This window comes from Sphaerodactylus townsendi, linkage group LG05 (genome assembly GCF_021028975.2).
Source record: "Sphaerodactylus townsendi isolate TG3544 linkage group LG05, MPM_Stown_v2.3, whole genome shotgun sequence".
Classification (NCBI taxonomy): domain Eukaryota; kingdom Metazoa; phylum Chordata; class Lepidosauria; order Squamata; family Sphaerodactylidae; genus Sphaerodactylus; species Sphaerodactylus townsendi.
Genome location: NC_059429.1, coordinates 80313269 through 80335401, shown reverse-complemented (window position 1 = coordinate 80335401; position 22133 = coordinate 80313269). Strand labels below are relative to the sequence as shown.

Genomic DNA, 22133 nt, shown 5'->3' with positions numbered 1-22133 from the left:
ACTACTTCCCCTGATCCCCTCAGCCAGCAGACCAAAATGTGTATTCACACATCTCCTGGCAGGAGTTTGCCAACCAGTGTAGGTATTTAGCAAGAATCACAGAACAAATGCATGTGTTGAAAACAAGCAGTTTTCACCCTCTCCTGCATCAAGAAGAGCACCGCGATGCCCACTCTTTTATTTATTTGTAATTTGCTTTGCAACAAGACTCCCTATTGCCGTGGTGGTGAACCTTTGCCACTCCAGATGTTATGGTCTACAATTCCCCTCAATTGGCCATGCTGGCAGGGGCTGATGGGGATTGTAGTCCATAACATCTGGAGTGCCAAAGGTTCGCCACCACTGCATTGTGTAGTAAAATGATTAGACTCTTCAGAACTGAATAAGGCCCAGACTGGAAGTAGAGTGCAGCCACAACCCTGCCAGCATGTAAGCATATTCTAAGATACAGGGGTTTCCTTTTTAAAAATGGGGGTGGGGGTCTCTACAGAGAATGGTTTGACAATAGCAGAGTCGAAGTGAGGGGGAACTGCACCCAGGGCACGTGTGCACCCTGCCATGTCCCCGCCCTCCCCAGGAACGCCCCTGCCATGTTCCCGCACCGGCGCGTGCCTGGTGAGTCATGCCTCCCCCATCCCCTTGGCGCTACGCCACTGGACAATAGTTAATGTGTTCTGGAAAGATAAAGGGAGAAAGGAGATACGGCTTGTGCTAACCAGACCTAGGGTTTTCTAAACAAATAGCACTGCTGGGATATTACAAACCCTCTGATAGAAATGCACTTTTGTGCTATAATAATCTTTGCACAAAGCATGAGGACTGCTTTATAACTTGAGAGAGACTGTACTTTAGCAGACTAGGAACACAGCTGAGAGTATTTAAGATACTCCAGTTTTAAGGTATCAGTAACAACAATTACTTTAAAGCGTATCTCTCAAAAAACCCAAAACCCTGGGGGTAGGGAGAGAAATGAGACTGCAGGCTTAATGGAAAGGCTTCTTTTGCTAGGGTAAACTTTAGACAGCAACTTCTGATGAAATTTTTGAAAATACTAAAGGGTAATTAATATCACATGAAGCAACATTTCATTTCAGCGGCAAAACTCTTTTAACACAGAAGGGGCAAGCAATGAACCACATTTTAAAACATTTTGTAACGATTAAATGTTGAAAGGCTAGAAAAAACACAAAAATCATAAAAACTGAAATACTTCTTCAGCCATATAGACAAACCCCAGACAAGAAATAAAATAAATCAGGAGATGTTGCAACATGTAAAGCAGGCAGTTTCTTTAGTTATGGCCCACTTATTCTCATCCTCTGGCTTCCAGTTTCTCAAGAGATACATTAACACGAAGGTATTACAACATACAAGAAATAAAAAAAAACTGAGAATACAACTGAAACAGATCTGTTGACTTTTACTACAAACGTACAACTACTATAAAATGCATCAAATCGTGATTTCTAGTGATTTATAAAAATTAGGCTGTCTCTTAATTGTGAGCTGGAATACCATTTTAATTAAATTGTTTAAAATATTTTTACATGAACCCCCAAAACATATCTTCAGGAGAAGAGGAAAAGAGAGACAGAAAATGTAGATAAGATATAGAAAAATTAATATTATTATGATTGGCCTATAAAATAAAAACTTGGGAAAGTATTCTCTTTTCAGTTATTAATCCTAGAAATAAGTGGGACAAATTGTGAAAGATATGTCTCAATGGTTTGGTTGTGAGTCTATGTATGTAGCAAATTAATTTGAATTGCTTTGATGGCATACGATGTTATATTGAGGGGTATGATTTGCGGCGATGGCCACAACATTTGGGGGTGGGAAAACCAACCTCTGCTCATACAATTAGTGGAGAGGGTGGGGGAGCATCAAAACACAGTCTGTGCAACAGTGATAAATACCTCTGTCAGTAAACACAGCTTCCTATCTTCCCTACACCATCCCACCGTACACAAGGGGAAAAGTGGGAGGGGGAGAAAGTTGCCAATTTCCCAAAATAAACATTCCTAGGGGGACAAAGTGCACTCTCTATGGGGGGGCGGGCGGGCTATTTTTAGATAACTACACACACTTGTAGTTGATGGGAGGGGGAATGCTGCAACTGTGGGCACAGCACAAAACGCCCTTTGCCCTGTCACTTTCCAAATATAGACCCAGGCCAATGAGCCCCACCCCCCTCCAAAATGAAATTGCATCAAACGAGAGGCAAACCTGTCAAAATTTGTGAGATGAAGGGAGGGTATCCTTTTCTACAACTGATAGTGCTTCAAAGATAGGTGTCAGGCAATACATTACCGGGGCAGGGGAGAGGTATAAAGTGGTGTAATGGAGTAGCTATGTGAATCTACTCCAGTGTTTTACATAAAATTAAACAATAAGCTTGATTTTTTTATGGGCAGGGTGCTTTTCAGAGTTAATTAAACAAACACAAGGACATTTCAGGAGGACAAATAAACTTATGTGAAAGAAGTTTGTAACTACAAAAATAAATCTTTCCTGACAGGTACCACAGTGTCGCCAAGCAGTTCTTCAGAAAGGCTGATGGAGTGGTGCTGATGTATGACATCACCTCAGAAAACACTTTTGCAGATGTGCGATACTGGCTAAGTTGTATCCAGGTAAAGAGACTAGGTTGGATCCAAAATATTGCAAATGGAATGATGCTCATGGAAAAAGACTTTCTTGCTTCCCAGTGCAGTCCCCTGAAATTCTGCTGTTGGGGTCGGGGGACTCTCATAAACAGCATGGGGAGGGAGGAAGAATGGAAGTTTGCAGTGGAATCTGGGAATTGGCAAAAACCTGTCCCACTTCATTATGTATGAGCTGTTGTACTGGTATAATTGCTGCTGCACTAGTGGGAGAATATCTTTGGAGTTTCAGTAGGACAAAGCTGTGCTTCAGCTATTCTCCCTCACAACATGGTACTCATAACAAATCATAACAGCAAGGCAATAGGATGGCCAGTTCATCATTATATTTCCTGACCTGCTGCGTAATACCAAGATCTACATTTAGTTCTACAGTACTGCTTAAAAAAAACAAAAGCAAGGGGACAATTCTTGGAATTTTGTGTATGTTTCAAGTAAAGAACAACCACCTATGCTCGTTGTTCAATGTCAAGAAAAAATGCATACATACATACGTAAGCCTTTATTGGCATAGTCAGAAGCGAATACATAAATCAGAAGCAAATACATAAATACATGATAGATAAAATCAGTAAAAGGCCCCCACAGGGACCATAACAAGTACGTTCTACTGAGAACTCTCAACTATCTCCACAATGAAATTGGCAACCTCTTCACAAAGACCAGGGTCCGAATTATTTAACAATAGAGATAACCTAGTCAAATCAGGCAGCTCAGATTGGAAGAAAAATGTAAATTGGTATATTTAGATCTGATGTTATCAAATCTGGTGCAGTGCAAGAGCTGGTGGGTCAGGGTTTCAACCACATTGAGTTTGCAACTGCATAGCCTTGCAGATTTTTCTAAATTACTGAACCTACCCTTTAATAGGGCAGAGGGCATAACGTTAAATCGCGCAATGGTAAGGGTATCTACAGCTTTCAGTGCCCGTGCACTCCAAGTAGCCCAGGCCATTATGATCTACTGGGAGACTAACCCACTGATTTTTGTCATTGTCTATATCTCCCCTGGTCTGCTAAAGAATCCCCTAGACAACATATGGGATAAACTGTCCATTTTCCTCGAAGGTCTTGAATCTGATTATCCCTCAAGCGAAATCCTATTCAGAGATTTCAACGCCAGAGTGGGCACTGGCCTACTAACTCTTCTAGCACACAAGGGGCTCGACGATGCCTACTCCACCTCCCTCCTACTCCCCGCTGCTCGCAATTCAAAGGACTCTTGCATAAATGCAGCTGGCAAGAAACTAACGGAACTGGCAATCAACCGCAACAAGCTGCAGCTAAACGGCTTAACAACTTATGAACACTCTCAGGATTTTACTTTTGTTTCCTCTATAGGCCATAGTGTGGTTGACTACTGTCTGATCTCTCCATACCTGCAATCTAAGGTGCATTCTTTTCAAATTGGAGACCTTCTGCTTGGGGACCATCTCCCAATCCGTCTTATATTATCGCTAAACCAGGAGGTCTGTGGAGAGGAAATGCCATCAAATCAGTATCCACCCCGGTTAATTTGGTCTCCCAAGCTGGCGTCTTCTCTTGAGGACCTGCTTGCCTCCCTCAACCAATCTAGACTTGTTTCCTTTGTTACTAATGCTGACTCCCCAATTGAGGTGATCACCAACTTTGAACAACTAATCAAGCATGTAGTTAACTCCTAACTAAAATATGATACAAAGAAATTCAAGCCAGCCAGCAACAAGGCTTCCTGGTTTGACAAAGAATGCGAGCAATTCAATATAAAAATCCGCCAACTGTATTGATGCTATAAAAATTCCCGATCTCCCGTGATCTGGAATCAGATCTCCCAATGCAAAACCGACCTCCGCCAATTAATGGCCATGAAACGACTTGAACATGCTAAATTACAATGGGAGCATTTATATTATGCCGTTATCTCCAACAATACCAAAAAATTCTGGGCCATGGTCAATAATTTGGACCATGTCTCCCATGTCCAGCTGTATTTCCCCAGATGTTTGGTACCAACATTTTTGCCAACTCTTTCAAGAAGAGAGGCAGTATAAAATAAGCCCCATTCCGGCTAACATCTGTTCCCCGGAATGGCCCCCAGTGTCCCCTCATGAAGTGGCGGAACTAATTGGAGGACTAAAATGGGGGAAAGCCCCCGGGCCAGATATCATCACCTCCAAGGTCCTGAAATCGCATGTTGATTGGTGGGCCCCTCTCTTAGCCACTGCATTTACACAAATTAACAACTCTGGTATAATTCCTAAATTCTGGTTATTGGCGATAGTGGTACCCATCTACAAAAAAGGAGCTACCTCTGACCCCTCCAACTTCCGCCCTATTAGTCTCCTATCTGTTATTGGGAAGATCTATGCGACACTTCTTTTACGGAAATTCCAGAAATGGGCTCAACAAATACGAACCATCGGATTTGAACAAATTGGTTTCACCAAAGGGAAATCCCCACTCAATCATGTGATAGTTCTAGCCCACCTAGCAGCCAATTATGCAAGCAGGCCACACTGCAAACTCTATGCTGCCTTCATTGATCTGAAGGCAGCTTTTGATACAGTCCCCAGAGAACTTCTCTGGGCCAAGCCTGCTGCTCTTGGTATTGAGGACAGACTTCTCTTCCTCATAAGGCAAATCTATTCGGGCACCAGCTGTCGTATTAAGTGCTCTCAGGAAGGCCTTCTTACTGACTCCATAGAGGCTACCAAAGCAGTTAAACAGGGATGCATGTTGGCCCCCACTCTTTTTAATCTTTATTTGAGTGACCTCCCCTCACTTCTGACAGGCCCCAACTTCCACGATTCCAAGCTCTCCTCACATTATTTATCAACCCTGCTCTACGCAGATGACTCTGTCCTGCTATCATGTTCCAGGGTGGGTTTAAGGCGGCTCATGAAACAATTTTCTGAGTACTGCAATACCAACAAATTAACAATTAACTATCAGAAAACCAAAATCATGGTTTTTGCTAGATCTTGTAAAAAATATTTCTGGAAACGAAACAATGTTCTTCTTGAGCAAGTATACTGTTTTAAATACCTTGGCATCACCTTTTCACACAATCTTTCCTTGCACCAAAAGGCAGCGCTCACTCTGTCCTCTCCTAGTATCACTGGAATCCTTCGATTCTTTCATAGCAGAGGGCATTCGTTTGTTCCGGCTGCATTAAAGATCTTCAATGCAAAGGTTGAATCCCAACTACTCTATGGGGTCCCCATCTGGATCCAAGCAGTGAACCAAGCTCTGAATGTCCCCCAATCCAAGTTTTTCCACCAAGTAATGGGAGTTCCAAACTGTGTCTCTTACGCAGTCCTGTGTCTAGAACTGGGGCAAAACACCCTGGAACATAAAGCTTGGCTTAGAACCTTCAGATTTTGGCTCCGCCTTCACTACCTGCCATCCGAACGCTCCCTTGTCTCATTGACACTACCGGACACGCAGGCTAACCCCTGGGTCTCTCTAATCGAGAGAAATATTATTTCCATCGGTCTGCCTATTGAATCACTCTGCCTAATGTCCTGTTCAGAAGCGTACAAAAGGCTCAGAGATCAGCTTTTAGATCTAGAATTTACAAATTTACCTCTAGCAGCCAAATGAAGCTGCTCTCCAACACAACTCCTAATTCCATTTGAGCAGAGATGTATGGCCTACTACCTCCATACATTAACTAACCCACGCGCAAGGAGAGAAAAAATGCCATAGTAATACTTGGTATCTCTTGATAGTGTAAATCCATTTTTGAAATAAATTCACTGTATGGCTGTTGTGGATTTTCTGGGTTGTTTGGCCATGATATGATAGTTTTTGCTCCTAACATTTTGCCTGCAGTTATAGCTGACATCTTTAGAGGCATGTTACAGTGAGATGTGTTTCTCACATTACATGCCTCTGAAGATGCAGCCATAGATGCAGGTGAAACATTAGGGGCAGAAACTACCAGACCATGGCCACACAGCCCAGAAAACTCACAACAGTCAGTTGATTCCAGGCATGAAAGCCTTCAACATATTTCAGTGAATCCAGTGTAGTCTAAGGAATTATTTTTGCAATCAAAATTGACACCTCTTTGTGCAAATTTGTAGAAATGGTGGTTGTACCCACAATAACAAAAATTTTTTATAATTAAACTATAAAGTTATTAATTTTGAAAGCACTTGTGCTCTAGGCCTTAGTGTTCTTGTGAAACTTATTAAGATGTATACTGTTGGTGCTCATCTTAAGGAATAATACAGTCTACAAATCTAAATACATTATTTAAAAGAATGTATGAAGAAAAGAGTTAGAACCAGACATCTCATCTCATACTTCCTATTCCAGGATAAAAACACTAGTTTAAATCCTATAGATGTTGCATCAGTGGAAGGGGATCTTTTCCAGCCTTTCCCTTCTACTGTGACCTTCCCCAAGCATTAGTGAACATTGCAGGGGTGGTGGTGGGGAGATAACACAGAAAGCCCCAGAGGTTTGATGGGCTGCAGCAAGAAGGGGAATCAGGTGATATCAGCCTTCTACCCTCTTCCATTGGTGGGGCATGTCTGAGATCCAATGCAGACTGATTTTTTAAATAGAAAGAAATTAGGAAGGACTAACTTAAAATAGTATTCCTGAGTTATCTACTATGAAAACTTTATTGCTGACATAAAGTTCACAGGAGTGATCTTTTATTTTGAACTGATATTTGAAGGAAAGTTAATTCCTTGACAGGAAGAAGCTGGAGATGGCATCACTGTCCTTTTGCTTGGCAACAAAACAGACTGCAGTGCACGCAGAAGAGTATCTGTTGAGGATGGTTCACGCTTGGCCCAGGTACTGGCACCAACTTGTATCTCATAATTGTAATTGCTTGTTCACTGACAGCAAACAAACCAAAGCCAGAACAAAGCATAACTAGTGCAGTTAGGTAAGCAGGTGGATCATGACAAGTATGTACAAAAAATGTTGGCTCGCAATTCACGTTTATTAATGAATAGGAAATTACCCCATCATTATGAACTGCACGCAAACAGAAAACATTTGTAGTACATAGAAGATACACAATCAGTGGTTTCATTAGAACACAAGATAACCCTGATGGGTTAGTTAGGCCAAGCCCAATCTAGTCTGTCTGATGACAGCCAGCTCTCTGCTTCTGGCAATACACAGCCTAATGCCTCTGGAAGATGATGACCTTGCCATATGGTTTGTCCTCAGTGGCGTTTTCCCCACGGCCAATATAACCTGGGATAAGGAGGTGAAATATCCTGGTTTGGCCATTACTTCTGCATGGCTTCCAGGCCTAAATCAGGCCCACTCTGAAAGATTTCTCTTATCCTGCGGCTTTCAAAAATGATACAATTGGAGGTTCTTTTTAAAAAGTCCAGGCCGCTCCCACTCCGATGCAAACACCGCAGGAGACAGACAGGTTTATTTTTCCTGCTTTGCCGCCTGCTCTCCCCACCCCACAGCTACAGCCAATCAGAATGTCAGAAAAACGGGAATGTTCGCACATGTGCAGGAATCTACGTAAACATAAACTGCGTAAACTACGTAAGCACATGTAAACTATGTAAATATTAATGTGGAAAATAAAAATAAACTGGGGGCTCGTGCATAATTCACTGGAGTTCTTCCTCCCGGCCTGAACATGCTGACGGGGCAGCAGTGCAAAGGGAGAAACCGAGATACAAATAACTTGGTATGTTTGATCCTGGTTTTCTCTCGGGATATTAGGTCTGTGGGGAAAATGCCTGTATGTTCGACTCTCAGCTTGGACTGAGTCAGTGGGTGACTCTGGGCTAGTCACTCTCTTTCAGCCTGACCAACCTCACAAGGCTGGTGTGAAGATAAAAACAGGTGTACAGCACCCTGTAAGTGCCCGGGGTTTCTTGAAGAGAGTGAAGATAAAGAGCAAACAGATAGTTAGTCTTAAAATTGTTCAATAACTTTAACTGAGCTGTTTACTGGTAATGCAGCCTCTCCATATGGACCCTATTTTGGGTAATGACTTATGGAATACAAAGACCAATGTTATAATTCATTCTCTTATCTAAAAAGGAACAGATGATGGTTGGTAAAACTTGATACATGGATGTGTAACTTTTAGATCAGGTGGTGAGATTGAAAGTTGGGTCTGGAACATCAATCAATTGCTGGATGGTAACCGCCACTAAATTAAGAATATGTATATCATGGTCTCTTATGTTTAAATGCTAGGAGTATGGACTCTTATTTCATGAATGCAGTGCTGCCTCAGGACACAATGTTCTTGAATCCATGGTCAAATTTATCAGGTGAGTAGCTCGGCTTTAACATGTAGCTATCAACATATAATGGAGAATAAATAAATGTCTCCTACAAAACTTTTAACAGCTAAGAGCCTCACATTCTTCTCTTAGTGAGAGAACTGCAGCCCAACCCTATGCCTATTTATTCAGAAGCTGAGGATCTAGCTACAGGCGTGGAGCTGTAAGGCTCAAGTTTGGCTAGGGGGCTTTCCTACATGATCCAAAAGGAGGGAGGCAGGGGCCTAATTTTGCTCTGTGAGGAAGGGTTTTCTGTGTTGGATAGTTACCATCTTCCAAGTAATTTTTTTTAAAGCTGAGGCTTAGCATAGCAAGGGAAAGGTTCATGAAATGGTATGGCAATAAGAGCGTGGCAGGTCCTGCTACTATTCACAGTATTGTTAAGAATTAGTGCTGCATGAGCCACAGTGGGTACAAGGTACATAACATTAAAAACAGAAGTTCACTGACTAGCATAGGAGGGTGACTGTTCTGCTTGTCATGAGCATCCAGAGAACAGTAAATGGCCTGTGACAGTCATGCAACATATGTTTCACAGAAATTACAGTGGACGAATCCCCACTGGAAAACTAAACCAGATACATCCTGGTTCCAAAAGAACTGGTTTGTTGCGGTTTCTCCCTCCCCACTGCAGTATGAGACCTCAATGCCTATCGCGGTTTCAAGCAATGTAACACTCCCCATGAACACGTGATCTGCTCAGTGGGTCTGTTCTTCCTCATTCTGATTGACTGTTGTGTTGTGTTGGGAACTTTTTTAAAAACTTTTTTTCATGCAGCTACGTCAATACATAGATGCGTAGGTAGAATTTCTCCGCTTATGTATTTGAGCAGCTTTCTTCTGATTGGCTATTGTGTTGGAGCAGGAACGTTACTCCATCCTCATCTTGTTTTTCACGAGCAGATACGTAGATGTGCAGCTTCGCCATTCCAACTCTTTACCTGCATGGAAGTGCACCTTTTAAAAAAACATGCACTGAAGCTGGATCAGTGAGGAGGATCAGGGGTTTAAAGTAGGTTTGTTTTCTTGCCATTGGGAGTGACGTGAAGCCTTCCAGCCAATCAGAGCGCAGTGGGCTGGGTGCAAAGCATGCACAGCCCCCTTTTTTTGTTTTGTGCCGGCGGAGGCTTCATTGAAACGTGGCTGTGTGGATCGTGATTTCTGTGCCAACTGTAAACTAAAATTAGACTTTTATGCCAGCGCAGCTGCATGGGTAAAGAGTGCTGAAGCCACACATAAACGTAGCTTAGCGCGAAAACCAGCTACCGTTCTATCTACGCATGCGCATGGTGACATAGCTGCGCCAAAAAAAGTTTTTTAAAAATTCCCGCCCCAATACAGCACAACAACCAGTCAGGACGAGGAAGAAAGAGCCGCTGAGCAGATCATGCGTTCAATTGCGCAGTCGTGGAGAGTGCTGCACTGTTTGAAACCGTGATAGACATTGATGTCCTCAACACACACACACTGCAGTGGGGAGGGTGAAATCGTGATGAAAAGGTGCCGATTCTTTTGAAACCTGGTTGTATCTGGATTTAATTTCTCAGTGGGGATTCCACCTAACAGCTATAACTGAAACTAGTCTTGGATGCTTTGAAATATCATACTTCTAGATTTCAACAAATTATTTAATAGGCTTTTTCTCTGCATATTTACTGAATCAGATTGCTGAAAGCTCATGAAGACCAAATAAAACAAGAGATTCTGGCGTTACCTGCCCTACCTACAAAGAAAACAGGATGCTGCTCATGACCAGTAGAAGAAAACGAACACGAAGTAGAGTGAAAATATTTTTCAACAGATCCTTGTGCCCGCTATGTTTATTTTATATTGTCTTGGATTCTTGTGCTGCACCCAGGTTACATAGCCAGGGAATCTTGTTGCAGAGATAAGTCATGTGGACAGTTTTCACACAATTGTGTCTGATGTCAAACCACTGGTGTCATACCTTGATATTTGAGGGTTTTTTTTAATTCTGTACAAATCTTGAAGAATAAGTTGAAAATGGAAAGGCTGAAATATTTTGATGTTTTAGGTACAATATCCGAGGAACCTGATACTATGGTCGCTCACTACACCCTGTTGACATTATATTTGCTGTAATGTTCAGTCTTCAGGATTGCCACTTTCTCCAGGTTCTGCTCCTATGCCTTTAACAGAACAGAAATTTACATGAAAACTTTTTCTGACCATATATCTCCACACCAGAAAAAGTTATGATACAATCGTCTACAGAATTACTCCAAGGTACATCCACTGAAATCAACTCTGCATAGCATGGCACTGTTCATCTACTTTAGTTTCTGCTCCTCAGTCTGCTTTCTGAAGACACAGGACGAAGGCCAATAAAGAAGGGGACAATTCTTATCATTCAGGTGCTGCAGCTCTCTCTAATGGTGTGAAGTTAGCAACTGATAACTTTTGTGAGGGTGATTATCTTCATCTAACCCTTAAGACTATCTGCTTGTATATTACAGTGCCTCCTCCAAGGAAAATACACGATCCTCCTTTTTCATTCTAAAAACAAACACATAAACTAAGTATGCATAGCTGCAGAATCTGAGTTACAGGAAGATACAGCAACTGCAATCCAACTAGCACTTCAAAAATAAATTATAGAATAACCAAGATACTTTGTTCTGGAGTTGTTGGGTTTTGAAAGTATGAAATTATACTGAGGAGCCTTAAAAGAATTCCTCATTTTTTCCTCTTGTTCTCATTCCAAATATGTAGAAAAATTCCAGAAAGGTAGAAAAACTGCCACAATATGCTACCTAATTCTTTCCTATGCCATATCCAGTGAGGCCCTAAATGTACCTCAGTGCTTTACACCAGACTGTGTTTATTATGTGGAAGTAAGGTTCACTAAAACAATGTTCACGTGTTTGCATTGTCAGATGAGGCAAGATATATGCATGATAATCAAAGATTGTTAAATTGTTTTTCTCAAAGCTTCTATCATAAACATTTCTGTTTATTATTACTAAACAAACTTAAGATTGAGGTGAATACGTAGGCACCAGCTGGCCCGATATGTCCCTCTGCACCCTCCTATTTAAAGACAACTCTTGTATTACAGGGTTTCTTAATTTCCTTCCTCAATTTTCAGCACAGAGCAGGAGTGACTGGAGCAGCTTTTCTGGTGAGGCAGGAAGTAAGTAAAATTGTTTGGGTACATACATTAGAAATTTCCCAGATTTTAAATGTTTACAGTCATTTGACATTAGTGGGAAAAATTTAAAAGGGAGGGATGTATTGCAATGTCAGATTTGTGCCTAGTGTTTTGAACTAGCTTCTTAATGTTAGCAAATGTTGTAGTTTGAATGCTTTCAAAAAGAAATAAAAGTTGATAATTTTTTTAAAAGTCAAAGGGAAACTCAAGCACAAAACTGTTGAATTATAATTCACTAGGATGCTTGATACTGTATAATTATACCTCAGAAAGGACCATAATTTCTTATCCTGTAACAGTTTTAAATTAGCTTAGTAATTCCAAAGTTGTTACCTTACTACTATTGTGAAATGTCATAGACTGTTTATTTTATATTTAGTTTCCTTTTGACTCCACTAAGTACAATTTTGTGTTTGTTCGATATAGATATCTTTGCCAAATGAAAACACATTTCATACCTCTGATTAAATTAGCTCAAATGCCTGATTGTTTATGCCACTGTAAACCTGTTAGTCTTTGCCAAAAGAATCTTGTGGCAGCATGGTGCAGTGGTTAAGAGTGGTGGACTCTAATCTGGAGAACCAGATTTGTTTCCCTACTCCTACACATGAAGCCTGCTGGGTGATCTTGGGCTAGTCACAGTTCTCTATGAACTCTCTCAGCCCCCCTACCTCGCAAGGTGTCTGTTGTGGGGAGAGGAAGGGAAGGAGTTGGTAAGTCGCTTTGATACTTCTTAAAAGTTAAGAAAAGCGGTGTTATAAATCCAAACTCTCTCTCTCTCTCTCTCTCTCTCTCTCTCTTTTATTTTAAAAAGTAGCACAGCCATATCAATAGCCAAATTCAAAATTAATTTGGAATATTTAATAAGCACACTGGAAATTCAATTAACCACAGGTGGTTACAAAAGTGAAATATCTTAGGAATGAGCCAAACAGACCTCCTTCTCTTTTCAGGCTGCTTTGTGTATTCAGTATTACTGCATAGCTGTAATGAGGCACATAGACAAAAAGAGTTCCTTGTTGTTTCCATTATGCACAGAGGGTGCCGCTTTTCTGGCTTATCAGAAAAATGTTTCTTTAACCAAATAAATACAGAAAAAACTGAGCACTGCTTATTCTTACTTGAACTTTCTCCACAAGATGGCAGCAAACAATTTCAAATTCACCAGTTGGGCCAATTTGAATATGTTCCAGAATTTAAAGCTGTAAACAACTTTAAAAATAGAGAAATTAGTTTTCTAATTAAAATAGCAGTCTATAAGCAAACTGCACAATTAAGGAAAGCACATACACTAACTGAAAGCCAGTTTATAAACAAAAAACAGTTCATAAACAAGAACAAAATGATGTCTAACTCAGGGATACGACAAAATCATTAAAGCACAAATGCATGCTGCATTTTAAATATTCTCTCACCTCTAATAATTAAAGTCCCATTTAAATGTAATGTTCGTGAGCAAGTATTTACCCATGTGATCTTGCACATGCCTAGCATCTTGTTGAAACTGAACTGCTCTGTGTGCAACGTTGCTATGTGCACCACATGAGCATTCCAGTGAAATACCCATTCAGGGTCTGGCATGGTAAAGTTGCCCAGGAAGCAACTGAGAGCTAAGTTAAAAGACTGCACAGGTAAAATCTTGCAACATACTAGCATCATATTAAAGTCAGCCATTACTGTACAGATTCACTCTAGATTTTCATCTGAGTTTAAGGATGAGGGACTAATCTACCATTGTACAGGAAACATTAGCTATCATTTTTAGCGTGGCACTGTTCTTCCAAAACTTTTGAGATTCCGGCCTAGACATGGGAGAGCAGAAACACTGCAGAAAGTCCAGACATTGAGCATGTATGAAGATAACTGTATGAAGATAACGATCCAAGTCATTAAGAAATGGAAAGTGTCACTAGGACAAGTTGAAGTTACAGAAAATGAGAGAGATGGTCATTGGACAGAGGTCAAGAAGATATGGAATACAAATCAGTGAAGGAGCATATGGATGAGAAATAGGGTGGCAGATGCTGGATGGATGGCAAAGCTGGTGATAAAAATGGGAAATGAGGTGATGGAACTAGATTTTGAAATTTGAGATGGCCAGCAATACCACAAATGCTTTGGCATGCATGGCATGTTTTTAATTGATATTCTATTATGTTAATCACCCATGAGGACTCCATGATGCCATCTTTAATGGGGCTGTAGATTAAAAAAACAATTAGTAAACACACATATCTTGAGAATGGATTACTGTTATATGGGGTGCATAGGGGAGAGGCACATCATTGGCCCGACTTGTCTAGTGGAGGTGGACTAACAAGACTGCTTGAGCTTTGGATGCTATAGGGCTTTTAGATGAATTGGTAGCCGGTGGTAAGCTGCTATATAGTTCTTAGTATTAAGGGTAAGAGTAGGATGTAGCTGGCATATAACACGAGTCCTACTGGATCAAACTAGTGGACCATCAGCTCCAGCAACCAGTTTCACACAGCTCCCACCCATTTGCCTTGGAGGCCTAATGAAGTGGGCATAGAGGTGAAGGTCTTTCCCTGAGGACACCTCCTAGCCCTTGTAAGTAGAGTTTTACTGCCCCTGAATATGGAAGTTCCCTTTAAGCCTATCTATGAATCTGTCCTCCCTCTCTTTAAAGCTATCCATGATCATCACTACCTCTACAGCTTAATTACTTGTTAAGTAATTCCTTTTGTCTGTATTGAATCTACTGCCCATCAACTTCATTGGTTGCTCCCAAGTGCTAATATTGAGGGTGAGAAAAATCTCTATGTTTTTTCCCTTGGTGCTAAATGCTGTAGACCTCAGGCAGATCTCCTCTCAGTAATCTTTTTTTCATAAACTGGTAAATTCCAGGATCTCCACTCTTTCCTCATAGGAACAGTGCTCCAACTCTGCATTTTTTTCCTGCCTCTGAAATATCCTTTAGGAAATAAGTTGACCAGAACTGCACACAATATTCCAAATGAGGCCTCACCTAAGTCTAGTACAGATAGTCAAGTGGTGAGTGCCAGGCCACCAATGGCAGTTGAAAGAGCAAGAGACTGGTGGCACCTCAAAGACAAGCCAGTCTATTGTGGAATTAGCTTTCCTCCACAAAAACCTGTTTCATCACATACAATAGATGTCTCAAAGGAGGACGAGGAGATCATCAGAGACCGTTTCCACACAGTACTTGTTTAGGTATCCAGACATACCCTGACTGCTTTTGCTGCAGCTTTGGGGAAAGTGTTCTGGATGTCCTTTTGGTGAGAATTTTTTTTGTCAGTTTTTACTTGCTTGATTTTTAGTGTGGAGCTCCTTAATCCACTGGTACTTTGTTCTGCCCATTTTTGTGCATCACTGCAATGTCACACTGAGGCTCTACCACCTCTTCCCGTAAATGCCTGTCATCTCATTGGACAAGACCGTGCCTGTCATTTGCACCCATACTTCACCCTAAATTCTTTTCTTAATTAAAAAAAAACATATTACAATAGTGTTGTTTTGCTGATGTCTATTGATATCATCAAACCACTCATAGTTGAACAGTACATCTACACTTTCCATCTGGAAAAAAATGTTTTGGATGTCCTGTTTGGCCTTCTTTAAAAAATTGGATAAACCTTTTGAAATTGCCCCAGAGTATGCAGTGGAGTGAGGGTGCGGTGGAGTGAGGTTAGCTGACTCTCCCTCATGTCTCTGCTGAAAGGTTCCTTTTTCCTATCTGCATATCTGCTGTTGGTGTTTGTAAATGTCTGTGCAAGCATCAATCCCCCCATCTTGCAGATCAGACTTTGATTTCCACTGTTTTTAATCATTGCACAATAATAGACTATAATATAAAATAAAGGGGGGGGGGTGGTAACTCCTCCCAATGAAAAAAAGCAGTCAGTTTGAGAGGTGGGGGATGAATTGCAGTAATTACAATTCAAAACCAAGGCTGTCAGTGGGGAATAATGCCAGGCAACATGAAGCTGTGGCTTATGATCTTGATGCGAGGCATTGAGCACTATGATGAAGTCAAACTCATAGAAAAGGTTTTTGTTCAGAAAGTATCTGTCAGCTTAACCTGGATTGGATTTGAGAGCAACGTGCGCAGGACTTCAAAGGTAAAACTTCTGGCACTTATTTTTTGACTCATGCAAGAATTTTCACCTATTCATACCTTCCAAAGCATGCCAACAAAGAGACTGCCAGAAGTCCTAACTGTTAAAGAGATGTCCTTATCAGAAGAATATGATCTCACTCCACGGAATAAAACTACTGATAGCGCAGGCCCCTTCTTTTGCAGGCCCCACAAAGATGCATTTCCAGGGAATGTATTCTTGGACATTTTGCTATAGCAGTCAGATGTTGACAATAACCGCTGCGGTCACGTGTGCGCTTTTGGAAGTAAAGGCAACTGAATTTTACATAAAGAAGATCGGACAATCCGATGCAACCTTCCAGTACACTTCAGAAGCGAGTTCAATGGGTCTTTCTACAGAGAGACGCAGCCTGAACCGGGCTCACTGAGTAAAACAGGGTGCCCATCTTGACGCTTTCGACTACAGCGACGGACAATCGGTGACACGTGAACAATCGACGGCAGCGACGGACAATAGGTGATCAAATGGCTGCCGAGAAATAATCTGGAGACTCCGGAGCCTTGGGAAGAGGAGGCGCCATTGCGGTGAATATGCGGCCTCGCCCCGGAAGCAGGAAGAGCCGGGGGCCCTCGCTTGCACGGGAATCCCCCTTCCATGACTGAGCTCTCCCTGGAGCCCGGCAGGAGTCGTCGGGGCGCTGCATGGGGTGAGGCGGTGCCGTTCATGGGGCCGTTGGTGCGCGCGGGAGGCTGAGGGGCGCTGTCAGGTCGGGGGGGAGGGGCCATGGCGTTGGAGTCGGGGGTCGCGGAGGAGGGACCTGGCGGGTGTGGGGTGGGGGATCGGTGTGCTGGAAGGGGGAGCCTGTCAGCAGAAGGGACCTTTAGGGACTACCTGTCAGTTCCAGAAATGGTGGGACCCGCCTTCACGTCTGTCGCTTCCCACCTGGTCAGTTTTTCTTAGCCCAACTCGTAGAGGAGCTGTTATTTTACAGTTTTACAACGTTAGCGGTGCCGGAATGCATGAAAAAGACAAAAAACTGTAGATCTCCGTGTTGGTCCAGTAGAAGCCGACAGGACGGAGATGATTCAGGTTAGACAGGCTGGAAGGAGTTGAGCTGCCAACTTGGCCTGTGCGATTTGCAGATCAGGTGACAATTAGGGGCACTTCTGTTTACTTATTTGCTTCATTTATACCAAACGTTTCTCACCAGAAGAAGATGGAAAGCAGCCTACATAATTATCTTTTCATTGTCTCCTAACAACAACCTAGTGAGGTAGGTTAGGCTGATTGGCCCAAGATCTCCTAGCAAGCATCACTTGGCAGAGTGGAAATTCAGACCAGGGGCTCCCGGATCCTTGTCCAACACTACTATGAAACACTGGCTGTTTGCAGTATTTGCTGATCAGAGGTTCTTTTTTGAGATAGCCTTGTTGAAGTAGCAGGTTGGCACAGTTGATGGGTTGGCATGGTTGATAAGGGTGCTTTCTTTCAATCACATCTTGTTTATACATTATTTTCCTGTGAGTACTCATTTGATCTGGCCTCTAACCAGTGCAACTGTAACTTCCAGGTTTGAGTACTGTAATGTAATGTTTATGGGACTGACAGCCTGTAAAGACAACTCACAGTACAATTCTTTAGATTTGCTTCATCCTAAGCCTGAAAGTTATGGACCCTACATTAGGACTGCATTGTCAGAAACTTCAGCAAGTACAAAATGTGGCTGTTTGTCTCCAGCTGGGAACAAATTGTTATAAAGATACCAGTTCAAACACTGCTTCACTGGTTGGCCTTTTGTTTTGTGCTTCAGTTAAAGTGCTGGTTACCTACTTCATGACATGAGGCTCACATGTTTGGAGGGCTGCCTCCTTATTTAAGAATCAATTTACTCACTGCATTTGTCTCATCTGCTCTTGCTGTTTGCTCCATCTCTTTGAGAAATATATTAATCATCAAACTTTCGTGGTTGCTACCTCAGTTCTGTGGTGTAGCCTGCAGGGGTGTGCTAAGAGAGCACTCTCCTTACCAGCATTTGGAGCCCTCAGGCCAATAAGCTGATTCTTTTCCAAAGGGCTTGTTAATTAAATTGTTAGATTGCATTTTAATCTGCTGAAGGTCTTAGTATTTTTGAGTTCTGTAATTAAGAGATAGAACTATAGTTGGCAGAGGTGTTTGTATCTGCTTTTGCCCTGTGTCCTGCATGCAGGGCCAGTAAGATCTTTTCCTGTGGTAGCACCCTCCGGCCTAGACAGTAAGGCTCAGGTAGGGCACTGCAGGCAAGGAGATGGAACTGGAGCTCAGAGATGCCTCTCCTAGTGGATTGGTAAATCGTGTAGCTTAATTGGATATAGGTTGTTTTAGATTCATAAGACTGCAAGAAGCGTCTTTTTAGATCAGATGAAGGATTCATTGAATTAAGTACACTGTCTCCCACAGTGGACAGCCAAATGCTTCTGGGATTCCTGTGATCAGGGCATAAAAGCAACAGTTCTACCCTATTGTTTGCTCCACAGCAACTGATATTCACAGATATTGGCTGCTGAAGTAGCTGCAGAGGTTAGGGTTGTCACTCTAATTGTGTTTAAATGAACTAGTCTAATCAGACAGTGTTACAATTACAGAGAAACTTTGCTTAGGCTGAGAAATTTCTGTGCTTTCCTATGATAATTTTTGAAACACATCCTTAAGTCAATGAAATATTTCACTTTTAAAACTCTTTTGACTCTTTACCAGTTGGATTTTCCAACAGTGGATATGGAGCTTTCTGCCAGTGAACTCAGCATTTATGATAAACTCTCAGAGACCATTGACTTGGTGAGACAGACTGGCTACCAGTGTGGTATGCCTGAAAAAGCCATAGAGAGATTCATCAGGCAACTACTGGAAAAAAATGAACCCCAGCGGGGACCCCCACGATATCCTCTTTTGGTGGTTCTCTATAAGGTAAATTACTACGTTCTTGTGGAAAATGTACTATAGGTTGAGTTCAACAGGGTATGAAATGCAGCAGTCACAATGTAAGAAGTTGGTAAAAGCTTAAATCACTGAAGTAATTTTAGTAGTTGAACTTGTTGTCTGGGAGGAATGTTAAAACTGATGTGTAGAGTCTGTCTGTATCTGACTCAATTTGAGTGGTTGCCTCATGATGATTGCATAGAGGTATGTATACTGAAATATGGGCTCTTCTAATAGCATTCCTCATGATAGTTATTCACCAGAATACTTTGGCCTTCAGTTTTTGCAAACTTCTCTGTAAGGAGGCTGTGATATCAGAGGTTGGTAGGCAGCTACCAGCACTCTGATCCATTAGAAACTTTCATCTTCATTTTTGGTTGCTATAAAGTCCAGTCAGATCAGAGATGGCAGGTGCTCTGAATACAATTAGTGCAATGATAATGAATAGGTGCAGAAGAGTCTCCTTGATTCTTTGAAAAAGGAAATTTATCACTCTGAATACACGCTTAGTTATTGTAATGTAATTAATCAGATCCTTGTCTTCTCTTGCAGGGTCTGATTACCTTGGGGTTAGTTTTACTAACTGCATATTTTATGATCCAGCCTTATACCCTTTCGCCACCTGAGGCTACACTCACCAAAGCCCATGCGTGGGGCTCTCTCATCAGTCATATCCGACTGCTGCCTTTGCCCATCACCAAGAAGTACATGCTGGAGAGTAAGGAACAATTTATGTCTTGATTTAACTGTAACAGATATAGAGAGAAATTGGAGGTCCCTGCTGGTGGTATACATAATAAATGCTAATTAAAACAGGGGAATGGCATTCACTGGTGACAGTTCTCCCACCTTTCATTGTAAAATCACACTTTTGTTTTTGTAAGGAGCAAATTGAGAACAGCTGTGAAGATCCAGAAGGTCTGCTTGCGGTAGCCACTCATTGACATCTGCTCAGTCATCTTTTTGTCTTTAGACAAATTAGCTGTAGTTTGTTGTGACACATCCACACACCATGCAGCCTGGCAACTAGTCCCAGACCAATCATAAAGATAAAGCAAATTTTGTAAAGGAGTAATTAAGGTAACATAGAGACGACTCACTAGACATTGTTTAGTCACAAATATCTGGATTTATGAATCTTGAAAACCAACTGATTATAATTGTCACAAAGGAAACAATTTAGCACAAATTTTTTCACTCTTTTAATTATCCCAGTATGAGTCCAAGCTGTATGCGTCCAAGCTAAAATCTTTCTAAAGTTCCATGTAGGGAACTTTCAAAGCCATCAGAGGGTTTCTGCTAGGGGTGTGCATTTAGATATTCCCAAACTGAGACAACACTTGAAACTGCCAATTCAGTTTTGAGTCAGGAATACTCAGAACAACCCAAAACGATCTTGAAACATTGGGGTTATATCTAGAGATTTTGGGAGGGTTTCAGGTTATTCAGACTTATCAGCCGGTGGAAAAGGGAAGAAAGTCAACTAGAGCACCGTGGCAGCAGCCAGCCTGGTTATGTGCTTCTTTTGTCTCTTGCCGGCAGCTGGAGCAGCAAGGGAAAGAGAGAGAGAGAGCATACCCCAGCCGGGCTGCTGTAACAGTGCTCCTGGAGTCCTTTACACTTCAAAGTTCTACTGTTGTGAATGGGCAGTAGTTCTGCCCATTGAAATCAGTGGTGGTAGTTCTGGCCTCCAAGTATAAGTCAGGTTTAATACCTGACATTCCTGAGTGCCCCCCTCCCTGCAGTCACCTGAAACCATGTGAATACTGAAATTTCAGGATGATGGTAATCGTACCCTTTTTGAAATATCAAAATGAAATTAAAATGAATATCTGTCATGCAATATTTAGACCAAACTGGGAGGGGGAGGTTTTCCTTCCTGTAAGGTGGTAAGAGTAATGTACTAGAGGACAAGAACAAGGCATGGACCCACATTTTCCCCTACTCCAATCCAGCAGAAGGAAGCTCAAGTTGGTTGTATAACCCTGATGTCTGTTACGGCTTTCTAAATTCATTGAAGATCCTTGTTCTGAAATCTCATTTTTGAAGAGAAAGCTTGTAGATAACGCATATAGACCATATTTAAAAAACTCAAGTTAATTTTTGTCTGCATGTCTGTTCAGTAGACCATTCTCTGAACTTTTTTAGCCTGGCAATGATCAAGGTTTTACCATCTGCGCAATCAGCAAAACCATCTTAAATGTGTGTACCATGTAGGTCCCAGCCTTGTTAGCTCTTCATTTGGCAAATCATAAAAGGGAGCAGAGGTAGCTGCTGTATCCTGTGCTCCAAATACACAGAGAAGAAGTAACCAAGCAACTTTGCTTTGTAACAGAGAAATGCTGTTTGGATGCTAATTTAAGCTGAACACCAAGTTCCCGCTAATTCTACTGTTTGTACATGTCTCTCAGCTATATTTTAATTTCAGTCCCAAATTACAAACCAAATATAACCCTGTATAAACATTTTAATTTAAATTTGCTTATAGTAATTACAGTCCACATTAAACAAGAAGTAGATTAAACAGATCTTAGCAAAATAGTGCAGAAATATGTCTAAAAAAGTTTTTAAAGTCCTAAAAATGCTAACTGAATAGAGTTGGTGAATTTTTGGCAGCTTGTCCTAAGGGGTCACTACCAAAAAGGCCCTTCTACCAGTAATGAATAATCTTTCTAGTGAAAGTGGTAGCACCTGCAGAAATAATTTCCTGTGGAGGTGCATGCATGAGAGCAAATAGTTCCTTAGGCAACTTTAGGTATTTATTAGGAAACTTTTATGTACAATAGCTCGACATTTTCACTCTTTTCTGTCACCAGGACAGTTAATAAGAACTCAGAATATTTTAAACCAAATGAATTTTTGGTGTTTTCTCCACTGTTACGTATTTTGTCAGCTGGTCTGTCAGCTTCTCATGTTAACATTCTTTGCAGATGAATATTACATGGAGTTGCATCAGCTGTACTGAATTTTTTTTTAAGACAAGTCCCTCTTTT

General features: G+C 41.5%; 1 protein-coding gene across 2 annotated transcripts in view; it reads left to right on the top strand.

Annotated features, from left to right (window-relative positions):
• Positions 1-16523: 16523 nt before the first annotated feature.
• Positions 16524-22133, top strand: part of LG05H6orf89 (linkage group 05 C6orf89 homolog) — a 30826-nt gene continuing 25216 nt past the window's right edge. Inside the window, exons 1-3 of one of the 2 annotated variants that reach the window (XM_048498344.1) lie at positions 16524-16891; positions 18919-19128; positions 19693-19858. In XM_048498344.1, coding sequence (XP_048354301.1) covers positions 18940-19128; positions 19693-19858 — 355 coding nt within the window. In that variant the 5' untranslated portion in view covers positions 16524-16891; positions 18919-18939. Of the gene's footprint in view, positions 16892-17053; positions 17131-18918; positions 19129-19692; positions 19859-22133 lie in introns of those variants that run through there. The other variant, XM_048498343.1, reaches the window with a different exon arrangement.